This window comes from Odocoileus virginianus, chromosome 17 (genome assembly GCF_023699985.2).
Source record: "Odocoileus virginianus isolate 20LAN1187 ecotype Illinois chromosome 17, Ovbor_1.2, whole genome shotgun sequence".
NCBI classification, from domain to species: Eukaryota; Metazoa; Chordata; class Mammalia; order Artiodactyla; family Cervidae; genus Odocoileus; species Odocoileus virginianus.
Window position 1 is genome coordinate 28820505 of NC_069690.1, and position 21439 is coordinate 28841943.

Here is a 21439-nt window from a genome sequence, read left to right on the forward strand (position 1 = left end):
AAACCAGTAAAGAAGAGAAAAACCAATATTTGTGCCATCTGGGAATAGGAATGATCTGTTTGAGCAGATCTCAATCCTAAGCCCAGAGTCTGTGCCCTGGAATTGCTTTTTGAATTATAAATTAATAAATTGCCAAAGAGACAAAACAGAGAAGAAAATACACCTAAGTCTGACTGCATTTGAATTTAAGATATTTATGAGTCGAAAAATTAAAAGGCAAATGCTTTTTAAAAAATGGATGTGTAATAGATGTGAGAGCAATCAACTCTATATGCAAATTTTTTTTTTAATTTTTAAAATTTTCTTGACCGTGCTGCACAGTATGTGGGATCTTAGTTACCTGACCAGGGATCGACCCCATGCCCTCTGCATTGGAAGTGTGTAGTCTTAACAACTGGGCCACCAGGAAGTCTCAAATACTTTTAAAGAATAAAAATAAGATAATCACCCCAACGAGGGAGAAATGAGAAAAAGAAACTATCAAAACATAGTCAAACGTACATTAAAGATATTTCCACTGTGAAACATAGGGGAAATTTAAAAAATGAATAACATCAGTAGGAATCAATGAAATACAACCTTTTAACTTGGCAAAAACTACTCTCCACCACCAAAAAAATAATACTTGTGATATACAAAGTGAGGGGAAGTTGGCAATCAAAAGATGTATGAATCAGCACAACATTTCTGACAAGAAATTAAACCAAAATCTTAAGAATTACATTCCCTCTAACCCAAAAACTCTGATTCTAGAATTTTTCCTATGGGAAACAATTGAGACCTGCACAGAGTTGTGTAGAGGTATAAAGTATTGTTCATAACACCACTGAGATGGAAACAACTTAAATATCTAATAACAGGGAAATGGGAAAGCAAACAAACCACCACCCATTAGATTATGACGCTCTTCTATACGGCTGAATGCTAAAGGACTATTTACAATTGTCATGGAAGACTTCATTATTGACATTTAAAAATATCCACAGCATTTTGTCACTGACAAGTCGTATCACAAAAGTTTGTTCAGCTTTTGTTTTTGGTGGACAAAATTAGACATTTTTTAGTTCATTTTTATTTTCTAGTTTTTCAACAATGACATGTTAATTATATGCATACATGCTAAGTCACTTCAGTCATGTCCTACTCTTTGCAACCCTATGGACCATAGCCCTCCAGGCTCCTCTGTCCATGAGGCAAGAATACTGGAGTGGGTCTCCATGTCCTCCTCCAGGGGATCTTCCCAACCCAGGGATTGAACCCATGTCTCTTACATCTCTTACCTCTCCTACATTGGCAGGAGGGTTCTCTACCACTAGTGCCACCTGGGAAGTCTTGTTAATTATATAGGTTTAAAAAAATGTATTTATTTGGTTGCACCGGGTCTTAATTGTGGCATGCAAGATCTAGTTCCCCGACCAGGGATTGAACCTGGGTATCCTGCATTGTGAATGTGGAATCTTAGCCACTGGACCACCAGTAACAGCTGGAGTTGTCTTCAGTGGGGAGACAGCTATAGTCTCAGAGTCTTCCTGGAACTCAGGAAAGGGGCAAGGGGTGGGATGACTCCTCCACGGCATCTGAGCTTTAGCACACCTGAAGGAAGGTCTCAGAACACCAAGGCATCAAGTAGCATCGCTGATACGTCTGTTTTCGAGGCTGGTCATTTATTTATGATGTTCTTCTTCGCAGAAGGCTCTCTGTATGCATCAGGAAAAGAAGCAGCATGTGCATTTTTAACAAGCAAACAAAGGCAATGCTTCCTAGCAAGGGAGCTGACCTCTGTGATGACGGTAGATGTCTCTCAACCTAACAGGCAAACCAGCTTCACAGTGGAACTGTACAGCAAATGGCAAATCTATTAATCGTCCTTCCTTCCCCATTGGGGATATCAGAGGATGTTTGTTATTTTACTGTAATATTCATATGGCAGATTCCCAGGAGACAAATAAAGTCTGCTCAGTTGTCTTAGTAACTGATTTGAGTAGAATGTGCCTGTCACAAGATCAACTGTGATGGATTGGGGAATAGAACGGCAGCTCAGGTCCATTTGGTGAGGGTTGAGATGGTGGCTCTGTGGCCTTCCGTTGAGGTTCACCAGCCTGTGCCCTGACCGGTAGCCATGACCTGGGCAAGTTACCACTGTGTGCCTCAGTATTCTCACCTACAAAATGGGAATAATATAATTTCCTAAGTCCTGTGTGTGTAGTTGCTCAATCATATCTGACTCTTAGCGCCCTTTGGACTGTAGCCCACCAGGCTCCTCTGTCCATGGGATTCTCCAGGTAGGAATACTGGAGTGGGCCCTCCTCCAGGGGATCTTCCCAACCCAGGGGTCGAAGCTGCATCTCCTGTGTCTCCTGCACGGCAGGCAGATTTTTTACCTGCTGAGGCATCAGGGGAGCCCTAAAAGATTGGATAGAGTACTATATGCAAAGGACTTAGTCCCTTTACGAAGTCATTTACATTTATGACATCGGCATCCATCAATAGCTCCATGATCTTCCTCATCCTATAGATGCTTTTTTTGTTGTTGTTTTTCATTTTATTCCAGCCACTGACATCAAGAAGATCCCCTAGAGAAGGAAATGTCAACCCACTCCAGTATTCTTGCTTGGGAAATTTCATGGACAGAGGAACCGGGCAGGCTATAGTCCATGGGGTCATAAAGAGTCAGACACAACTCAGTGACTAAAATAAAAAAAAGAGAGAACCTAGATCCCCCTGGAAACTCCATGCAGCTCTGCAATTGATGCTGCAGACAAATCTCTGCTTGCTTGTTCTAGCAAGAGAGCAGCACAAGGTAGAGTTAAAGGGCACTGTGTTTGGATTCTTTAGATGTGAGCTTGAATCTGGGGCCAGCCGCTTATGTTCTGTGCCATCCTGGGCAACTCGATGGGGTGTGCCATCGATGAAATGTGAACGACCTCACAGAATCATGTGAGGTTTCAGTGACATGATTCTTGTCAGTGCTGTCAGTGTAAGTGCCTGACACAACAAACGGTAAATGATTGGGAAAAAGATGATTGTCTTTGCCCAATACAGTAAGACTCCATTTATACTGGGAATTTTAACAATGCCAGTGTGGTTTCTTGGGCCGGCATGAGGCTTACTATGTCCTCCAGTCGGTATTGTAACTTAAAGAACAAATGTGCAGATTAAAAATGGACAATGGACTATTACTCAGCCATAAAGGAGAATGAAATTGAGTCATCTGTGGCGGTGTGGATGAACTCAGGGTCTGTCATACACAGTAAAGTAAGCCAGAAAGAGAAAAACAAACATTGTATATTAGCGCATATATGTAGAGTCTTGAAAAATGGTGCAGGGGACCCTATTTTCAGGGCAGGAATAGAGTCAGAGATGTAGGGAGTGGACATGTGGACATGGGGGTGGCAAGGGGAGGCTGGGATGAGTTGGAGAGTGGGGTTGACTGTATACACCACCATGTGTGAAATGGGCAGCTAGTGGGAAGCCGCTGTATCGCTCAGGGAGCCCAGCTCTGTGCTCTGTGACGGCCTAGTGGGGTGGGGGGAGGGACTGGGGGGGAGGCTCAAGGGGGAGGGGTATATGCATATTTGTAGCCCATTCACACTGTCTTATGGCAGAAACTAACACAACATTGTAAAGCAATTGTACCTTTTTTTTTAATTAAAAAAAATTAAAATACAGACCCAGATCACACACACAAAAATGGCACTTCTTCAAGGGAAATACAGCTCCATGTCCGGAGCACTCACAGCTCGTAGTAGTTATAGGATGCAGATCCTCCAGTGACCTACTTTTTCTTCGGGATATTTTGGGGTTTCCCCACAGACTACAGGCCCTCTATATATCAATCATCCCTCTGTTCTGGTTATTTCAGCTGGAGTCACCTCTTGCAATACTGAGCTGCTGTGTGTCACCCAGCGTGCCTAGATCAAGCTCAGGAAACTGTAGGAGGGGGTGCCTACAGCTGGGGGTGAGAAGAATCTGGAATTTGCATTCAGTCTCCTAGCAGTCGTAGCCGCCCCCCGCCCCCGCCCCCCAACTTAGGAAGCCCAGCTGATGGGCCAGCTTGGCCCAGTGTCAGAGGCCAAGACCATCCCACTCTCCCCTAGAGCCGCCGCATCACGCACCTGGAACTCATACCCTATCCCGCTCCAGGTAACCCCATGGCATCCAGGCTTGACTTCCCGTGGGTATGATTCAAATAGCTCTGGGGGATGCACTCCAGTCTTTATCACCAGGTGGCCCATCAGTCCCTGGAGCCGAGAGGCTGGTACATACTCCTTTTCACGGTGATGTGACCATAACTGCTAGCAGACCACACCACTTAGGCGTCTCCAGGCCTGGATGAAATGGAGTTCTCCTGGAAAAACAGATCCCAGCAGGTGTCAGGCAGCTCTCCCACGGAGCCCCACGCTTGTCTTTTTAAGTGAATCTGGCAGAAGACACATTGTTTTCCTGGGTGGCATGACAACCCGTGTTTTCAGGCAGCAATGAAAATGACAATTGTTGCCAGACGTGGGGAAGCAGAGCAGGGGAGGAGCTGATGTGAAGCCAGACTCTCGGGGTGGGACTCCCCGAGGGGACCCCGAATCAAAGCCTCTGAAGAGGAGGAGAGAATGACACAGGGATGGATGGCCTCGTGGTGTCATTGGCAACCAACCAGTGGTCTTGGGAGGAATTCTACCTTCGGACACCGTGACTCACAGGCCTGCCTCTCTGCATTGACCTTATCATGCCACCAAGATGATGAGCACTGTGCTGGGGTGCATCAGAATGGCAGATAATCCTCAAGAAGAAGCATGAAATGTGGGCTGGATCTGAGGTGGGGAGGCAAGGGTGCCTTATTCCTACACACACACTCATATTCAGACACGTACAAAATATTACAACCCACACGCTTGGCTACAGGCCCAGAAAATCTGCCACTCCGAGCTGAAGAAGAGAGAAAGGACAGGCGATCGACTCTCATCGCCAAGGCCTCTTGCCCATTCTCTGCCACTTCAAGAGAGGATTCACTGACACTTCCATTCATCACCCTGCGAATTGTACAAGTGCACCCACCCCCAACCCCCGGGACCTAGCCCGGGGGAGGACTGTGTTAAAGTAAACACAAAAGAGGTACAATCCTTCTCCACCTGCAGCAAGGTTCAGTGTATTCACAGCCAGGTAGAAGTGCCCTACCTGCAGAAGTATTTAATCGTCTTGGAAAGAATGCAATAGAGAAGTAAAAAAGCAAAACGATGTGTGATTAGGCACCAAAAGCAAGTGGGTGTGGTCAGAAAGGCTTCTGCAATGGGGGACCTGAGGACAACTTTATGGAGATGAAACTGGAGTTTCATCATCAAGGATTGGAAGGGTTTGGAGGAAGAGAGGAGGGAAAGAGTAATCTAGGCGGAAGACATTTCTGTGGGGTTTTTTTTTGTGTGTTTTATTTTTTGTTTGTTTTCATGTGGACCATTTTTAAAGTCTTTGTTGAATTTGTTACAATATTGCTGCTGCTTCTTTTTTTTTTTTTTTTTATGGTTTGCTTTTCTGGCTGTGAGGCACCTGGGAATCTTAGCTCCCGAACCAGGGAGTGAACTTGTACTTCCTGCAATGGAAGGCGAAGCCTTAACCACTGGACTGCCAGGGAAGTCCCAGGTAGAAGATGCGTTTGAGAAAAGCACTGATGTGGGTTGGGAATAGTGGAGAGGAAACCAGTCAACAGAATTCACTGGTTTGTTGGGTGAGATGTAATAGGCCTAAATCATGGGCAGCTTTGAAAATGCAGTGACATCACCCGCATTTTTCAAAATGTGGTCCAGATTCCAGTTGCAGATGCAGGATGCTTTCAAAAAAGCTAATTCCTTGGGCCTGTCTCAAGTCACCTAACTCATAATTTATGGGATGAGAGAAGGGCTCAATTTTTTTTAATGGATTCCAGATCACTCTTAGGGATAGTAGTTCAAAGGTCTTTGCTGTTAGGCATCTAAGCTTTAATCTATTGGTAGTTTGTAATACTTAGAGGCTAAAGGCCAGGGTGAAATTGGCATTGAAGAAAGACTAGTCTACTTGGCCATAATAAAGAATGGAATTTTGCCATTTGCTGCAATGTGGATGGACTAGGAGGGCATTATGCTAAGTGAAATAAGTTAGAGAAAGATAAATACTGTATGATACTGCTTATATGTGGTATCCAAAAAATAAAACAAATTAGTGAATAGAACATAACAGAAGCATAGTCATGGATACAGAGAGCTTAGTGCTTACCAGTGGGGAGGTGGGGAGGGGCAAGATAGGGGTGGGGGAGTGGGAGATACAAACCATTGGGTATAATATAGACTCAAGGATACATTATACAACACAGGGGAATATAGTCAATATTTTGTAATAACTGTAAATGGAAAGTAACCTTTAAAAATTGTATAAAACTCATTTAAAGAAGAGCAAATATCATATATTAACACATACATATGGAATTCAGAAAGATGGTGCTGATGAACCTGGGGCTTCTCTGGTGGCTCAGTGGTAAAGAATCTGCTTGCAATGCAGCAGATTTGGGTTCGATCCCTGAGTCAGGAAGATCTCCTGGAGAAGGAAATGGCAACCCACTCCAGTATTCTTGCCTGGGAAGTCCCATGGACAGAGGAGACTGGTGGGCTACAGTCCATGTGATCACAAGAGTCACACAGGACTTAGCAACTTAACCACCACCATCACTGATGAATCTATTTGCAGGCCAGCAATGGAGATGCAGACCTAGAGAATGGACTTGTGGACACGGTGGGGGAAGGAAAGGGTGGGATGAACTGGGAGAGTAGCATGGAAACATATACATTACTGTACGTAAAATAGAGAACCAGTGGGAATTTGCTGTACGATGCAAGGAGTTCAAATCTGGTGCTCTGTGACAACCTAGAGGGGTGGGAAAGGGTGGGAGGTAGGAAAGAGATTCAAGATGGAGGGGACATATGTACACCTATGGCTGATTTATGACAGAAACCAACACAATAGTATAAAGCAATTATCTTCCAATTAAAAATAAACAAACAAAAATGGACTATTCTAGCAGTAGTGCACAAGGTGAATCCATAGGGGCAAAGACCGGAGGCAGGGAGGAAATCCCACCCAGGGTGTGGTGATGAGACCTGAGATATGAGGGTCTATAACCAATATGCATTGGTTATAATGCATATGCATATTATCTCTTTGTTTTGTATTCTCAGAAAGCATTGACCATGTCACTTGGGTACTATTTGTACCCTGCAACCTTCCTGGGACTCACTAAACAGAAATTGCTTTTGCTACATCTCTCATTGAATTCATACCAGGAACGCCCAACACCAAGCAAATCACTCGTCTTTCACCTTCTTCCCCTTCCAACCGTGCATATAAACAAGCACACAGGCACAGAACTGCATGCACACATGTGTAAGCACACAGTTGATTTGCTCCCCAGAGAAAACTAGCCACTTTTCTTAGCAGCTAAACCAGACACCAATGGGGGGAAACTCATTCTGCCGGCTCTAGAAACTTCCACGGCTGCCGAGGCCAGGCGGCTGCAGAATCTTCTGATTCTAAGTGACCTGTTCACCATGGATGGTCCACGTCAATGCTCTCAGTGGGCAAAGGGCTCTGCCTGCTTCTCGGCTCCCTCCAAGCAGCCTTGGAGCTCTGATGGAGATTGTTTTGTCCCTTTGTGGTCTTGTCAGCATATCGATCTATGAGTCCTAAGCGCTAATTAATTGTTATGTTATCCAGCTCGATCCATCAGGAGGTGGATGGCCCTGACTGGGCACTGTGCCAAGGCCCAGGACTCCCTCAGGAGGAGGGGCAGGGGAGACCAGTAATTGAGGGAGCGGAGATGTGATCTGTGGATAAGTCCAAGGAGAGACAGGACGCCTGTTCCAACAGACTGTACGCATCGCCGCTGAGAGGCGCTCCAGGCTGATTCCTGGAATCGTTAGCCTTCCTACTCTCAATTCTTAAGGAAATCAACCCAAAACAGTCATTAGAAGGACTGGTGCTGAAGTTGAAGCTCCAATACTCTGGCCACCTGATGCAAAGACCTGACTCATTGGAAAAGGCCCTGATGCTGGGAAAGATGGAGGGCAGGAGGAGAAATGGGCAGCAGAGGAGGAGGTGGTTGGATGGCATCACTGACTCAATGAACATGAGTTTGAGCAAGCTCCGGGAGATGGTGAAGGACAGGGGAGCCTGGTGTGCTGCAGTCCACGGGGTTGCAAAGAGTTGAACATGACTTATCGACTGAAAACCAACTCTTTGTACGTCACGAATTCTGCCTTTGGCCCTTCCACATTAACACCGAGCTGCCCACACACCCCACAACTCCATATTATATAAAGCAACATCTGCCCACCTCCCCCCACCGCCCTCCACCATCTTCAAGATGTTGTAGTAATAGAGTAGCATTGGTCACAATGAGTGAGTGCGTCTGTGTTGGACAGTTTTTCCATTTGACCCCCTGACACACACAAATAATATACAGATTTAACAAAACTCTTTTTTTTTCCATTTATTTTTATTAGTTGGAGGCTAATTACTTTACAGTATTGTAGTGGGTTTTGCCATACATTGACATGAATCAGCCATGGATTTACATGTATTCCCCATCCCGATCCCCCCCTCCCGCCTCCCTCTCCATCCCATCCCTCTGGGTCTTCCCAGTGCACCAGCCCTGAGCACTTGTCTCATGCATCCAACCTGGGCTGGTGATCTGTTTCACCCTTGAGAGTATACTTGTTTCAATGCTGTTCTCTCTGAACATCCTACCCTCACCTTCTCCCACGGAGTCTAAAAGTCTGTTCTGTACATCTGTGTCTCTTTTTCTGTTTTGCATATAGGGTTATCGTTACCATCTTTTTAAATTCTTATCAACATCTCCACGAGATTTTTTTTAAGATATAGGCAATATTATTCTAAAATGTATACAGAAAGGCCAAAAAAAAAAAAAAAACCCTAAAATAGTTAAAATGCCTTTTAAAAGGAGAAATAGGACTGCTCTGGTGGTACGATAGATAAGAATCCACCTGCCAATGCAGGGGACATGGGTTCAATCCCTGGACTGGGAAGATTTCACATCGTGTGGGACAGCTGAGCCCGTGCCCCATACCTACTGAGTCCGCGCTCTGTGACCTATATAGAGCCCGTGACCCACAGCCCCTGAGTCGCCTGCTCCAGCTACGGAAGCCTGCGCTCTGCAAGAAGAGAAGCCGCTGGGATGAGAAGCCTGAGCACTGCAACTAGAGAGCGCACAGAGCAGAGAATACCCAGCACAGACAAAAATAAAGTTAAGTAAATAAAAATTTTAGAAAAGGAAAAATAAAGTGGAAGCGATCGGTCTACTCAACTTCAAGAAATATCGTGTAGCCACAGTAAATCAAGACTGTCTGGTATTGGCAGAGGAACGGACATGTAGGTCAACGGAACAGCAGAGAAAATCCAGAAGTAGGCCCACACAAATACGTCCAGCTGATTTCTTGACAAATGTACAAAAGCAATTTTATGGAGGAAAGGAGTATTTTAAAATACAGTGCTGAAGCAATTGGACATTGGATCAGCAAGCAAAAAACAAACAACAAAAACCCCTCAACCTGACTCTCATACCTGTCACAGAAATTAATGCCAAATGGTTCATGGACTTAAATGTAAACATAAAACTATAAAGAAACATCTAGAAAGAAAGGAGAAAAATCTTCTGACTAGGGCTAGAAAATGATGTTTTAGACTTGGCACTAAAAGCACAATCCATCAAAGAAAAAAATTGACAAATTAGACTTCATCAAAATGTAAAGTTTTGTTCTGCAAAAGACTCGGTTAAAGGGATGACAAGATAGGCTTCAGTCAGGGAGAAAATGTTTACAAACCATATATCCTACAGATAACTATCATCTGGCATATAAAAAGAATTCTCAAAATTTAACAGGAAAAATGTAAACAATCTGATTAGAAAGTAAGCAAAAGTAATCAAGAGACGTTTCATTGAAGAAGATAAACAAATGAAAAATAAGCACATGAAAAGATGTTTAACATCATTAGTCACTAGGGAAATGCAAATTAAAGCTACAATGAGAGATCACTCCATAACTATCATGGTTAAGAATGGCTAAAATAGAAAATAGTGACAATACCAAATGCTGTCAAGGATGTGGAGAAACTGGATCACTCATTCTTACTGGTGGAATGTAAAATGTTACAGCCACTCTGGAAAACAGTTTGGCAGGTTCTTAAAAACAAACAAACAAACCATGCTGTTACTATAAACAATTCAACAACTGCATGCCTAAGCATTTATCTCAGATAAGAGAAGACCTGGACACAAAGTCCTTCCTGTGAATGTTTATAGCAGCTCTATTCATAATCTCAGAAAACGGAAAAGAATCCAGATGTCCTTCAACATTTGAACAGTTGGTACTGTGGTACATCCACACCATGAAATATTTACTACTGAGAAATAAAAAGGAATGAAGTATTGATGCATTCCCGAATGTGTCTCCAGAGAATTCAGTTCAGTTGCTCTGTCGTGTCTGACTCTTTGCGACCCCATGAACCACAGCATGCCAGGCCTCCCTGTCCATCACCAACTCCCGGAGTTCACCCAAACCTATGTCCATTGAGTTGGTGATGCCATCCAACCATCTCATCCTCTGTTGTCGCCCTCTCCTGCCCTCAATCCCTCCCAGCATTAGGGTCTTTTCAAATAAGTCAGCTCTTCACATCAGGTGGCCAAAGTATTGGAGTTTCAGCTTCAGCATCAGTCCTTCCAATGAATATTCAGGACTGATTTCCTTTAGGATGGACTGGTTGGATCTCCTTGCAGTCCAAGGGACTCTCAAGAGTCTTCTCCAACACCATAGTTCAAAAGCATCAATTTTCGGTGCTCAGCTTTCTTTATAGTCCAACTCTCACATCTATACATGACCAGTGGAAAAACCATAGCCTTGACTAGATGGCAAAGTAATGTCTCTGCTTTTTAATATGCTGTCTAGGTTGGTCATAACTTTCCTTCCAAGGAGTAAGCATCTTGACCAAAAAAAAAAAATCCAGTCTCGAAGATTACATACTGTATGAATCCATTCATAGCAGTCTTGAAATGACGAAATTAGAAATGATGGATAGGTTAATGGTCGCCAAACTTTCCTGGCGCCTCAGAGAATAAAGAGTCTGCCTGCAATGCGGGAAACCCAGGTTCAATATCTGGGTTGGGAAGAACCCCTGGAGAAGGGCATGGCAACCCACTCCAGTATTCTTGCCTGGAGAATGCCCAAGGACAGAGGAGCTTGGTGGGCTATGGTCCATGAGGGTCACAAAGAGTCATATATGACCGAGTGACTTCAATTTCACTTCAGTGGTTGCCAGAGGCTAGTGAGGGGGTGGATGCAGGAAGGAAGTCAATGTGGCAACATGAGGAATTTACCTTCCCTATCTTGAGTGTATCCATGTCAATATTTTGATAGAGTACTATATTTTTGCAAAATGTTACTACTGGGGAAACTGGCTAAACAATATACAAAACATCTGTATTGTCTGTGAATTAACAATGATTGTAAGTTTTAAATTTTTTAGTTTATTTGTTTATCTGGTGGCATTGGGTTTTAGTTCATGGCATGTGAACTCTTAGTTGTGGCATGTGGGATCTAGTTCCCTGACCAGGGATCAAACCCAGACCCCCCACACTGGGAGCTTGGAGTCTTAGCCACTAGGCCACCAGGGATGTCCCTTAAATTTTAATTTTAGAAAACAATACAGTAAAGGCAACATTTATTTTGCTTATAAATCTCCGATTTGGGCAGGGCTCAGTGGGTATAGCTTGGCTCTAAGCCACTTGTGTTAACCTGGACACCTACAAGGCTGGGGGCTAGAATCATCTGAAGTTTTCCTTACTCACACGTCTGGAAGTTGATGCTGGTTATTGATGGAAAACTTAGGCCAGCCCCTGAAGTCAGACGTTGCGCATGGTCTGGACTTCCTTACAATACAGTGGCTGGGATTGATGTGTGAGTGTTGAAAGAGTTAGCCAGGTGAAAACCTTATCATCTTTTGCAGCCTAGCTGTGGGAGGCATGCAGTGTTATTTTGGATACACCGTGCTCATTGAGGAAGTCAGGAGCACCCTCCAGTTTCAAGAAAAAGAGAATATATTCTATCCAGTGGGGGAATGGGAAGGTTTCAGGAGAGCATGTGGGACTAGAAATATAATGTCACCATTATTTTTTTATAAAATATGATGTGGCACCATCTCTAAAGACTGACCTTCTCTCTTCCAAATCGACAAGACTGGCCAGAGCTACCTAGCTCACAAGTCATATTTCCAGCCATGCAGAGAGACCAAATCTCTCTCTTTTAATGGTTCCTAATTTCTGGAGAAGGAGCTCCAGTGGGCCCAAGTGAGTCAAGTATTCATACTTAGCCAAATGAACCATGACCTAGAGTTTGAGCCGTGTGGAGGGCAGTCATCATACACATGCACGTATAATAGGGAGATGAGGATATGACAGTAGAAAGGACAACTTTTCCGAGCCAGGAGGACTCACGTTTAACCATCAAGGCAACCCAGAACACACCAAAGCACTTAGGTAAATTTTCTTAAAATTATGCTCTTGTCAAGAGACAAGGATAAAATAACATGACACAGAAAGGTTAGATACAAAAGGATAGGCAAAGTTTATCAGGCAAGTGCAAACAAAGAGAAAGCTGGGTTGGCAATATAAATATCAGATCAAGCGGACTTACAGGCAAAAAAACTTAAAAAGGCATTAAATAGGACAGAAAGGGTTCTTTAATGTTGATAAATGGTACAAGCCACAAAGAAGACATAAGCACCATGATGTTTTTTGTGCTGAACAAGATAACTGTGAAATATGTAAAACCAGGACTATAACAGATACAGACAGAAAATGACAGGACCTCAACAACAGTGGGAGCTTCCCTGGTAACTCAGTTGGTATAGAATCTGCCTGCAATGCAGGAGACCCCTGTTCAATTTCTGGGTTGGGAAGACCCACTGGAGAAGGGATAGGCTACCCACTCCAGTATTCTTGGGCTTCCCTTGTGGCTCAGCTGGTAAAGAATCATCCTGCAATGCAGAAGACCTGGGTTTGATCTCTGGGTTGGGAAGATCCCCTGGAGAAGGGAAAGGCTGCCGACCTCAGTATTCTGGCCTGGAGAATTTCATGGACTGTATAGTCCAAGGGGTCACAAAGAGTCGGACACGACTGAGCAACTTTCACTTTCACTTTCAACAATAGTGGGAGAGTGGAGATACCACCCTCAGTCTTTGACAGATTAAGTAGGCAAAGAATGAGTTAGGGTAGAGAGAAGCTGAATAATATATTTCATGTGTCTGATTTAATAGATATGTGTCAATTTTATACTCTGTGAGAAGAAAATAATACCTTTTCTTAAAGAGTTCATGAAACATTCACAAAAATTGATCAAATATTGGCCCAGAAAGGAAACCTAAGTCAAGTCTCCAAGGCAAAAATTGTACAGGCTCTGTTCTCTGACCGCAATAAAATAAAACAGAAAATTAATGGCAAAAGTTCAAACTGACAAACCCAAACACTTTGAAATTTAACAACTCTGCTACAGAAATCTTGGGTCAGAGAGAAAAATCAAAGCTATAATTACAGATCATTTAGGGCTTAACAGCAATAAGAACATTGCATATCAGCACGCATGGGATTGTGCCAGAGACAAATTCAGAGCTGGAGACCTGATATTGTTGATAGAAAAGAGTAAAAATAAACAGACGAAAGATTCAAGCTCCAAAATTAGAAAAGAATAACAAACCAAAGCAAAGAAAATTAGGAGGCAGGAATGAACAGATCCAAAAGCATAAAATAAGGATATGAAGGGATAAAAAGCTCTGATACAGAGGTAGTTATTTGAAAAAAAAGAATGATGGGAATAAATTGATGATCCGAAAAATATTAAGACAGGATGTTAAGGCTGAGAAGAGAAATATAGTTTCCTATATAGAGGTCTTTTTAGGGTAAGTTACACTTTTAAGCTAATAAAGTTTCGAATGTTCGATGGATTTATAAAAAATGGAAAGTACAAACTGAAATTAGAATTAGAAAATGTGAATGAATCAATATGTAAGGAAAATGTTGCCAAGTCTGAGAGGCAGAATACATAAGGACGTGGGCTCTAGTGCCAGCCTGCCTGGACTTGAATCCCAGCTTCACCTGTTGGGCAAGTTATTCAACCTCTCCAAACCTCAGTTTCCTTAACACTAAATCGATGATGATAACAACATCTATCTCTCAAAGTTGTTGTTGTGCAGTCAGTAAAATAACAAGCCAATTCCCTACCACTGTGCAAATCAGACTCCCCAAAAGATAGCAGGCATTTTTCTTATTGCACTCTTTCAAACTTTCAAAGAACACATCTTTCATATGCTCTATTAATAGTTCCAAGGCATACAGAAAGATGAACAAGTGCACTTGATTTTACAGAATCATTATCTTGATACAAAAAGCCCTGCCATGTTCGCACAAAAGTGCAGATTTTCTTTATGAATACATAGGAATTAAATAAGATATATATAAATGGGATCCAATGTCATAATGAAAGAATGAGACACAAAAATGACATAATGTATTTCCTAGGAATAGACGAATAGTTCAATAAGAAGCAATCTATTAACCCACATCATAAGGCAATTGGCAGTGTGTTGACCAAGAAATGCTGTTTTTAATTATTTGCCTAAAGAAGTAAGTCATGGACAAAGAGTTGTGTTCAAGATTGTTTGGTGTAAATTTATTGAACTTTAAATAACCTAAATACACATTAATAGGGGAATGTTTATATATATATATGTATATAAACATTATGTTTAAGTCATATGTAGAAATATACTATAGGTTATTCTATAGAAAAGGCTATTGTGAAACCATATAAAATATTTCAAAGACTATTTGAAAACATGAAAATACATTCAAAATATGTTGTCCATTAAGTATAAAAGAAACTGATTAAAAATAGAAAATGCTTACTTACATATGTAGAAACTACACATATTTAACTTTGTGTATATATATATGTACATATACATGTATGCATGAACATTTATGTTGTTTCTTTTGTTGCTGTAAAAATGCTACAGGGAATAATAATCTTATGCATTTGTTATCTAATAAAACTGTAATGATCAAATCACCATATTTTTCTCTATTTTAAGCACCATAATCTGATTCTCACTTGTGCAAATGAAAAATGCAAATTGCTATTCATTGCAATTTAAGTTTGCGTGCATATATGTGTGTATGTAAACATACACATAGCAATTTATCAGGGGAGGGAAACAAAAGAAAAGATAACAAAATATCATAATGGGTATTTTACGATGGTTTAATTTTCTACCTCTATAAATGTTTTTGCTTAATTTCAGTAGGTGAAAAAAATCAAGTGTTAGCAAAGTATCTGAAGTGAGATTCAAACAAAAGGAAAAGCCCTGCACTTGTAAACAAACTATCTAAACTCAAGACATTTATCCTGTTTATAAACTCATGTGTAAAAAAAAAAAGATAACTACTTCAAATAAGATGTTTAGGGTTTTTTTACAGTGTCTGGAAATCAGCAAGTCAATAATATATCAATATTGATCTATTGCAATGAAAACCATTGCAAAGATTAGCTTTTAAAGGTATGTGAAAGTGTTTAGCACAGAGCCTGGGGCATAACTGGGTACCAGGAATTATTAAATGAACCTGAATCATCTCCCTTTCCTAGAAACACCTAGATTCTGAAATAGAAGATTAGAAGTGCTTTTCTCTGGGACTTCCCTGGTGATTCAGAGGTTAGGACGCCATGCTTCCAATGCAGGGGCGCAGGTTCAATCCCCAGTCAGGGAACTAAGATCCCACATGCTGTTCAGTAAGGCCAAAACTTTTTTTTTTAAGTAAGAAAAAAAGAAGTATTTCTCTCTGCCACTCTCCACCATTTAATCTGAGTTCTCTCATTACTTGCAACTGCTTTATTTGATGCTGCCATATTGTTTAAAAACAAAGACATAAATGACAATAACAAAAAACAGTGAAGCTGGTTTTCTCCTTGCCTCCAGAGGACAAGGAGAACAAACTACCCTTTATCTCTCTTCCTGGATTCTCTCTTCTTGCTTAAAATCCAGATCCAGGGTAGGATTGGTTCAGTGTCTGTTAAATACTTTTTCCTTGGAAATAACTTAATATTCTGCTTTGAGAAGGTATAGGATCTTCATGTGAAAAATGGTGGCTTCCTGCCCAAAACTATACTCCACTGGATAGAGTCCTTAAAGACTTTGCTCTGAACCAAAGGAATGATATAAATAATCCCATTGGTATGGGAAATTTTGTCTGGTGGTAGTACATAGGAATATTTCTTGGAAATAGCTAGAGACTAGAACTAAGAGAAATCTGGAAAAAAGCTATACTGTGGGCCTGGATTTAGGAGGTTGCCATATAAGGAGAATTTGGGCATTCACTGGATGGATATGGAAGATGAAGGGAGGGAAATTGTGAATGAAAACTCAAGTTTTGCTTTCCAAGCCCATGGAACATTAGTACCATGGACAGGGCTTGAGCATCAGAGAATAAAATGATGAGCTCACTTTAGGACGCAATGGTTTGGGTTAAGGGCAGGAATTTCATGGTGACAGACATAAGCAGCTTAAAATCTAACCCCACAGACCAGAGAGATCTCAGGTCAGAGGTGTAGACTTGAAACCTCTCAATTTGGGTAAGAAGATAGACCCCAAGTCTTCGTGAAGACACCCGAGCCTCATGACATACTAGCATTTAGAGAATTAAAGAGAAAAGGGGATCCAGTGAAAGAGCTTAAGGATGAGTAGCAAGAGGGTATAATGCCAAAGATAGGAAAGATGATTTCATCCAGGAAATGGAAGCAAATCTAGACCTAAGAGGAAGGCAGGGCTGTGACCCATGGTTTGGATAAACTAAAGCTAAGACCTCACGCCTCCTCCTTCCTTTGCTTTGGTTGAAATAAGATGCACATACCAACAAAAAGCAAACATACAATGTTGAACTGGAGCAATAATACAATATTGAACTGTGCTTTGGTGGTAAGCCAAATCTTCATTCCATTTTAGAAGCCTTGAACTCCTGACTTTAGCAACTATGACTCTATTCATTGTGTGGCTTGTTCAATCAATGTGAACTTTTGCATTAATTAAAACCAATGCTTTTGAAACAGCGGGCTGTGTCACTTATAGGCAGGACAGAGACCAGGATCCAGAACTCTGGATCCAGAACTCCCAGGCAGTAGGTGGTTCATGTCAGCTTACTACCTCTCAGGACACACCCAGATACTTGTGTATAAAGACCCAGGACAAATCAAAGCTCTATAAGATGCAAGCACCTTACATTAGGGCATCCCTTTCCTGGCTAACCATGCCTGAACACCCTCCTCCCCCTCAAAAGATCTTCCTCTGCTCAGTTCTCTATCTCATGTATGTATATTTGCCAGATGTCCCCTAGTCTCCATTCTTCTCCTCCTCCACCCCAACAAAGCTTCTGATGTTGGTCAGCCAGATCCACAGGTGTAGGTGGGTCGCCATGGTGACAGAGGAAGCCCTAATGCAGAAAAAGAGAAACAGAAGCATCAGAGGAAGGGCCCTGCCTTGTTTCTAGGGTATGCAAAGGCCTGGGCTTCTTGGAAGTGCTTCCTTTGACTCAGAGAAGCACAGCAGAGGTCAACAGAGGTGCTGCTGTGTTGAAGAGACTACGGAATTCCTGAAATCTTCTTTAAAAAAAATTTTTTTCTGTGATTTTCAGGTGATCATCAGTATAACCATCCGATTTTAAGCAGCGCTACCCAGACCCCTACACATGGTGAGAGATGACTGAGAGTGTTCTGCATTCCATCCTCATCCCAAGTGTTTCCATCCTAGCTACTGATGCCGACTATGGCATCAAGCATGGTCACTGGCTCCCTGAAGCTAAGGCGGCGTAAGGAGCCTGTACCTGCCCTCCCCTAGGGCCACGACGACTCACTCTCACTTTTAGATCATTGCCCCCCAGTGTCTGTCTCTGATATCAAAGTGATCTTCTGCCATGAAAGGGGAAGACAGAGCCCCTTTCTTAACCCATTTCACTTACAATCTTGATCACTTCTTGCAGCCATAAATTCCATGTGTCCACAGCAAGGAGTGATCACTCTTGTTTGCCCAGGGCTACCTGTGCCATATTAGGAATGACATGAGATGTGGAAAACTCTACCGATCCTCCCCCAAACTAATTAAGATTGGATAAAACTCAAAACCAAACTGGATGACTTGAGCTTTAGCTCTCAACAGAGGAAGAACCTGAAAGCTGCAGAGCATGAGTGTGTCAGTAAAGTGCCAAAGAGTTACAAAACCATGTTTCCCTCTTACGTGTTAACACCCTTCCATCACATCACAACTTATCATTTGGAACTGCAGTGAAAAACTATTTTTGGGACATGCTCAAAACTTGATAGAACATAAGACAGCCATGTAAATCATGAGTTATCAGTCATTCTCCTGTCTTTGGTGTTAAATAATGAAAACATCATTAAATTGTAGCGAGAGAGAAACTCAAAACAAAGATAAATTCTGCAGCTCACCTGGCAGAGAGATCTACACCTCTCGTGTCAGACTATGCTGTTTCTGCACTAGAATTCGGAGGAAAAAAGTGAACTATATCGAGGTGCCCCTCCAGTGCTAGGCTCCTAACGAAAATATGGGGTGAAAGCAACAGTTTAATAAGGTGTTTCAAGTTGCAGGGTCTAGGAAAAAGTAGAACTGGGGGAAATCAGACTGATCAGCTAAAAGAAGCTGGTACCACCAGTGATGTTGACAGTAGGAATACGGAGAAGGGTTCAGATAGGAAATATTTGGGAGAAAGAATTGGGAAGTCTCAGTTACTAACTGAATATGACTGAAAAGAGTCAATTATGAGTGAAATGGAGAGTCATGATCAGTTAGAAGAATGAAAGTCTCATGAAAGCAATCGAAGAAATCAGGACAGCAGCCAGTGTTGCTGCTGGGATGGAGCTGCTGTTGGTGAGTCTGGATCTGGACATCGAGAGCTGGATATGACTACAGGATCTGCAAGGAAAATCATTCAGTAAGGCAGTTAGAAATATAGACATGATGTCTGGAGGGAGATAACAGCCGAAGATGTAAGTTGTGCTTTGGAAGCAGCAACAGAAGTCTTGGGAGTAGGGGCAATCTGTGCAAGAAGGCTGAAAGAGAAAAGCAGAAGGCAGGAGCAGAAAGCCTGGGGGACGCCCGTGGTGATGAAGCAGCAGCAGGAAGAGGATCCAGAAAAGGCAAGCGAGGATGTCTGCTTGCTCAGTGTCATTCTGAAAGACTAACTCCGAGTTGCTATTCCCCAGAAGAAGCCGACACAAGCACAGCCTCCTGAATGCAAATGGAGGAACCACTCTTTCTTTTTTTTTTTTTTTTTGCCTTTATTTAATTTACTTTTGCCTTTTCATACTGTTCATGGGGTTCTGAAGGACAGAGTGACTGCTGAAGTGGTTTGCCATTCCCTTCTCCAGTGAACCACAGTTTGTCAGTCAGAACTCTCCACCATAACCCATCCGTCCTGAGTGGCCCTGCATGGCAGGGCTCATGGTTTTATTGCGTTACTCAAAGCTGTGATCCATGTGAAATCTTATGTATTTATTTATTTATTGCTTTTTAACTGGAGGATAATCTATATAGTGTTGTGTTGGCTTCTGCCATACAACAATGAGAATCAGACATAGTTTTATATATATACATATATTTATGCCTTAATTATATATATCTCCCTCTTGATACTAACACATCTATATGGAATATAGAAAAACAGTATTGATGAACCTATTTTCAGGGAAGGAATGGAGATGCAGATGTAGAGAATGGACTTAAGGAGGAAACTTTCTTTCCTCTTCCTCTTCCTGCCTTCTTTTGCCACCTGATGCGAGAAGATTGAGGATAGAAGAGACCCAGTAAGTTCCTGCACTTAAACAGCTCACAGCTCAGTGGAAGCAGGGTTTTCTCTTCATTCCTTCCTTGGATGTTTCACTTTTCCCAGGAGCTGGCAGAGTGACTCTCAAGAGAGGAGGCGGCCTGTGTCTACTTGATTAGCCAACGGGCATTAACTGAATTCTTATTTTGGGCCAAGTGCTGTGAAGGCATCAGAAAAACTGGAAAGCAAGACTTCTGCTGTCAAGGAGATGGCAATCTTTGGAGATAAACAAGACCAACTAGAGTCAGATGATGAGAGATCACATAGACACTAAACTGGGTGGTACTGACCAGAAGAGCAACAGGGGCTTGAAGACCAGATACTACTCTGGGCTGAAAAGATGTCATATTGTCACAGCAAAGAGTCTTAAGGGAGGGGGGAATTTGGACAGAGGGAGAGTAAGGAAATGACTGCGAGAGGAGAGACAGCATGAGCGAGGGGCAGAGGCAATCAGTCATGGTGGAGGCAGAAAGCAAGGAAGGGTTGGCCTTGGCTCCGTGGCAGGTTTGGAGAACAGTGAGGGGTAAGAGTATCCAGAAACGTTGCATTTGGAAGGGGGTGAGCTGCGTGATGTCCTTGGTAGAAGAAAGATGCCCACAGCAGAGGAAATTCATTCTTTTCGAGCATGGCCCCAAGTGAAGACACAAGAGCTACGGGGCTGGTAGCTCCTGCCCAGCAGCACTCCTGGCTCCCTACCCACTCCACTCCCTGGCACCAGCCCCATCCATGCTAGGGAGGCTCTTTCTGTACAGCATGTTCTGATCACCCAGGGATGTAGAGCATCCCCCCACCCCCTCACATATGTACCGAGCTGGCGTGAATACCTAATCATTGGCTGGGCTTCCCTGGCTCCATCCCCAGAGTTAAGGGTACCATGAGGGCAGGAAAGGACAGAGAAGCCAAGAGTTCCCTGTATTGAGATTGTCCTTGAACAAAGCCTAGAAGAGTTTCTCTTCGTCTCAAGGTTCATAGCATCCCCTTTGCTGGGGATGGGGAACCACAGTACACGGATACACTTGTCCAAAGTTAGAACCTGCCCCTACTTGGGAGTCCCAAACCAGGAGGGATAATTCGAGAGCCACCCAGCTGCCTCATTTCTGGGAATGGTTTCTCCAGCAATCCCTGTTGACTTCTTGCTGTCCATCAAGTCATCCAAGCACCAAGGCATGCTTGTCTTCCTGCCCGGGATCTCCATTCCTTTTTGTCCCCCATCTTCATGGCCACTCATCACCTATACCTGCATCTCCTCCCCCCTCTTCTGACTCCTATATTATTCCTAATCTGGCCCCCAGAACCCAGACCAACTCATTCACCTCATTAGTCATTCATTTCACTTCTCTTTGGTCTTTTTTCCCATGTCTTCCCCTCCTTCTTTTTCTCCAGGTCTGGCACTGAACAATCTCCCTTCTCTCTCTTAGACTTTGGAATCTCAAGGTTCTGTCTCAAAGGATGGAGGGAGAAAAACAGAATGAT

General features: G+C 42.7%; 1 protein-coding gene across 4 annotated transcripts in view; it reads left to right on the top strand.

The window, feature by feature from the left end:
• The window catches only part of SHISA6 (shisa family member 6), a 258687-nt gene that overhangs the window by 228555 nt on the left and 8693 nt on the right, over window positions 1-21439 (top strand). For 2 of the 4 annotated variants that reach the window (XM_070479108.1, XM_070479109.1), the window contains one exon: window positions 17762-17818. The exons of the other annotated variants lie outside the window; for them this stretch is intronic. In XM_070479108.1, the coding sequence (XP_070335209.1) occupies window positions 17762-17818 (57 nt within the window). The remainder of the gene's footprint in view (window positions 1-17761; window positions 17819-21439) is intronic. 4 annotated transcript variants of the gene reach the window in all.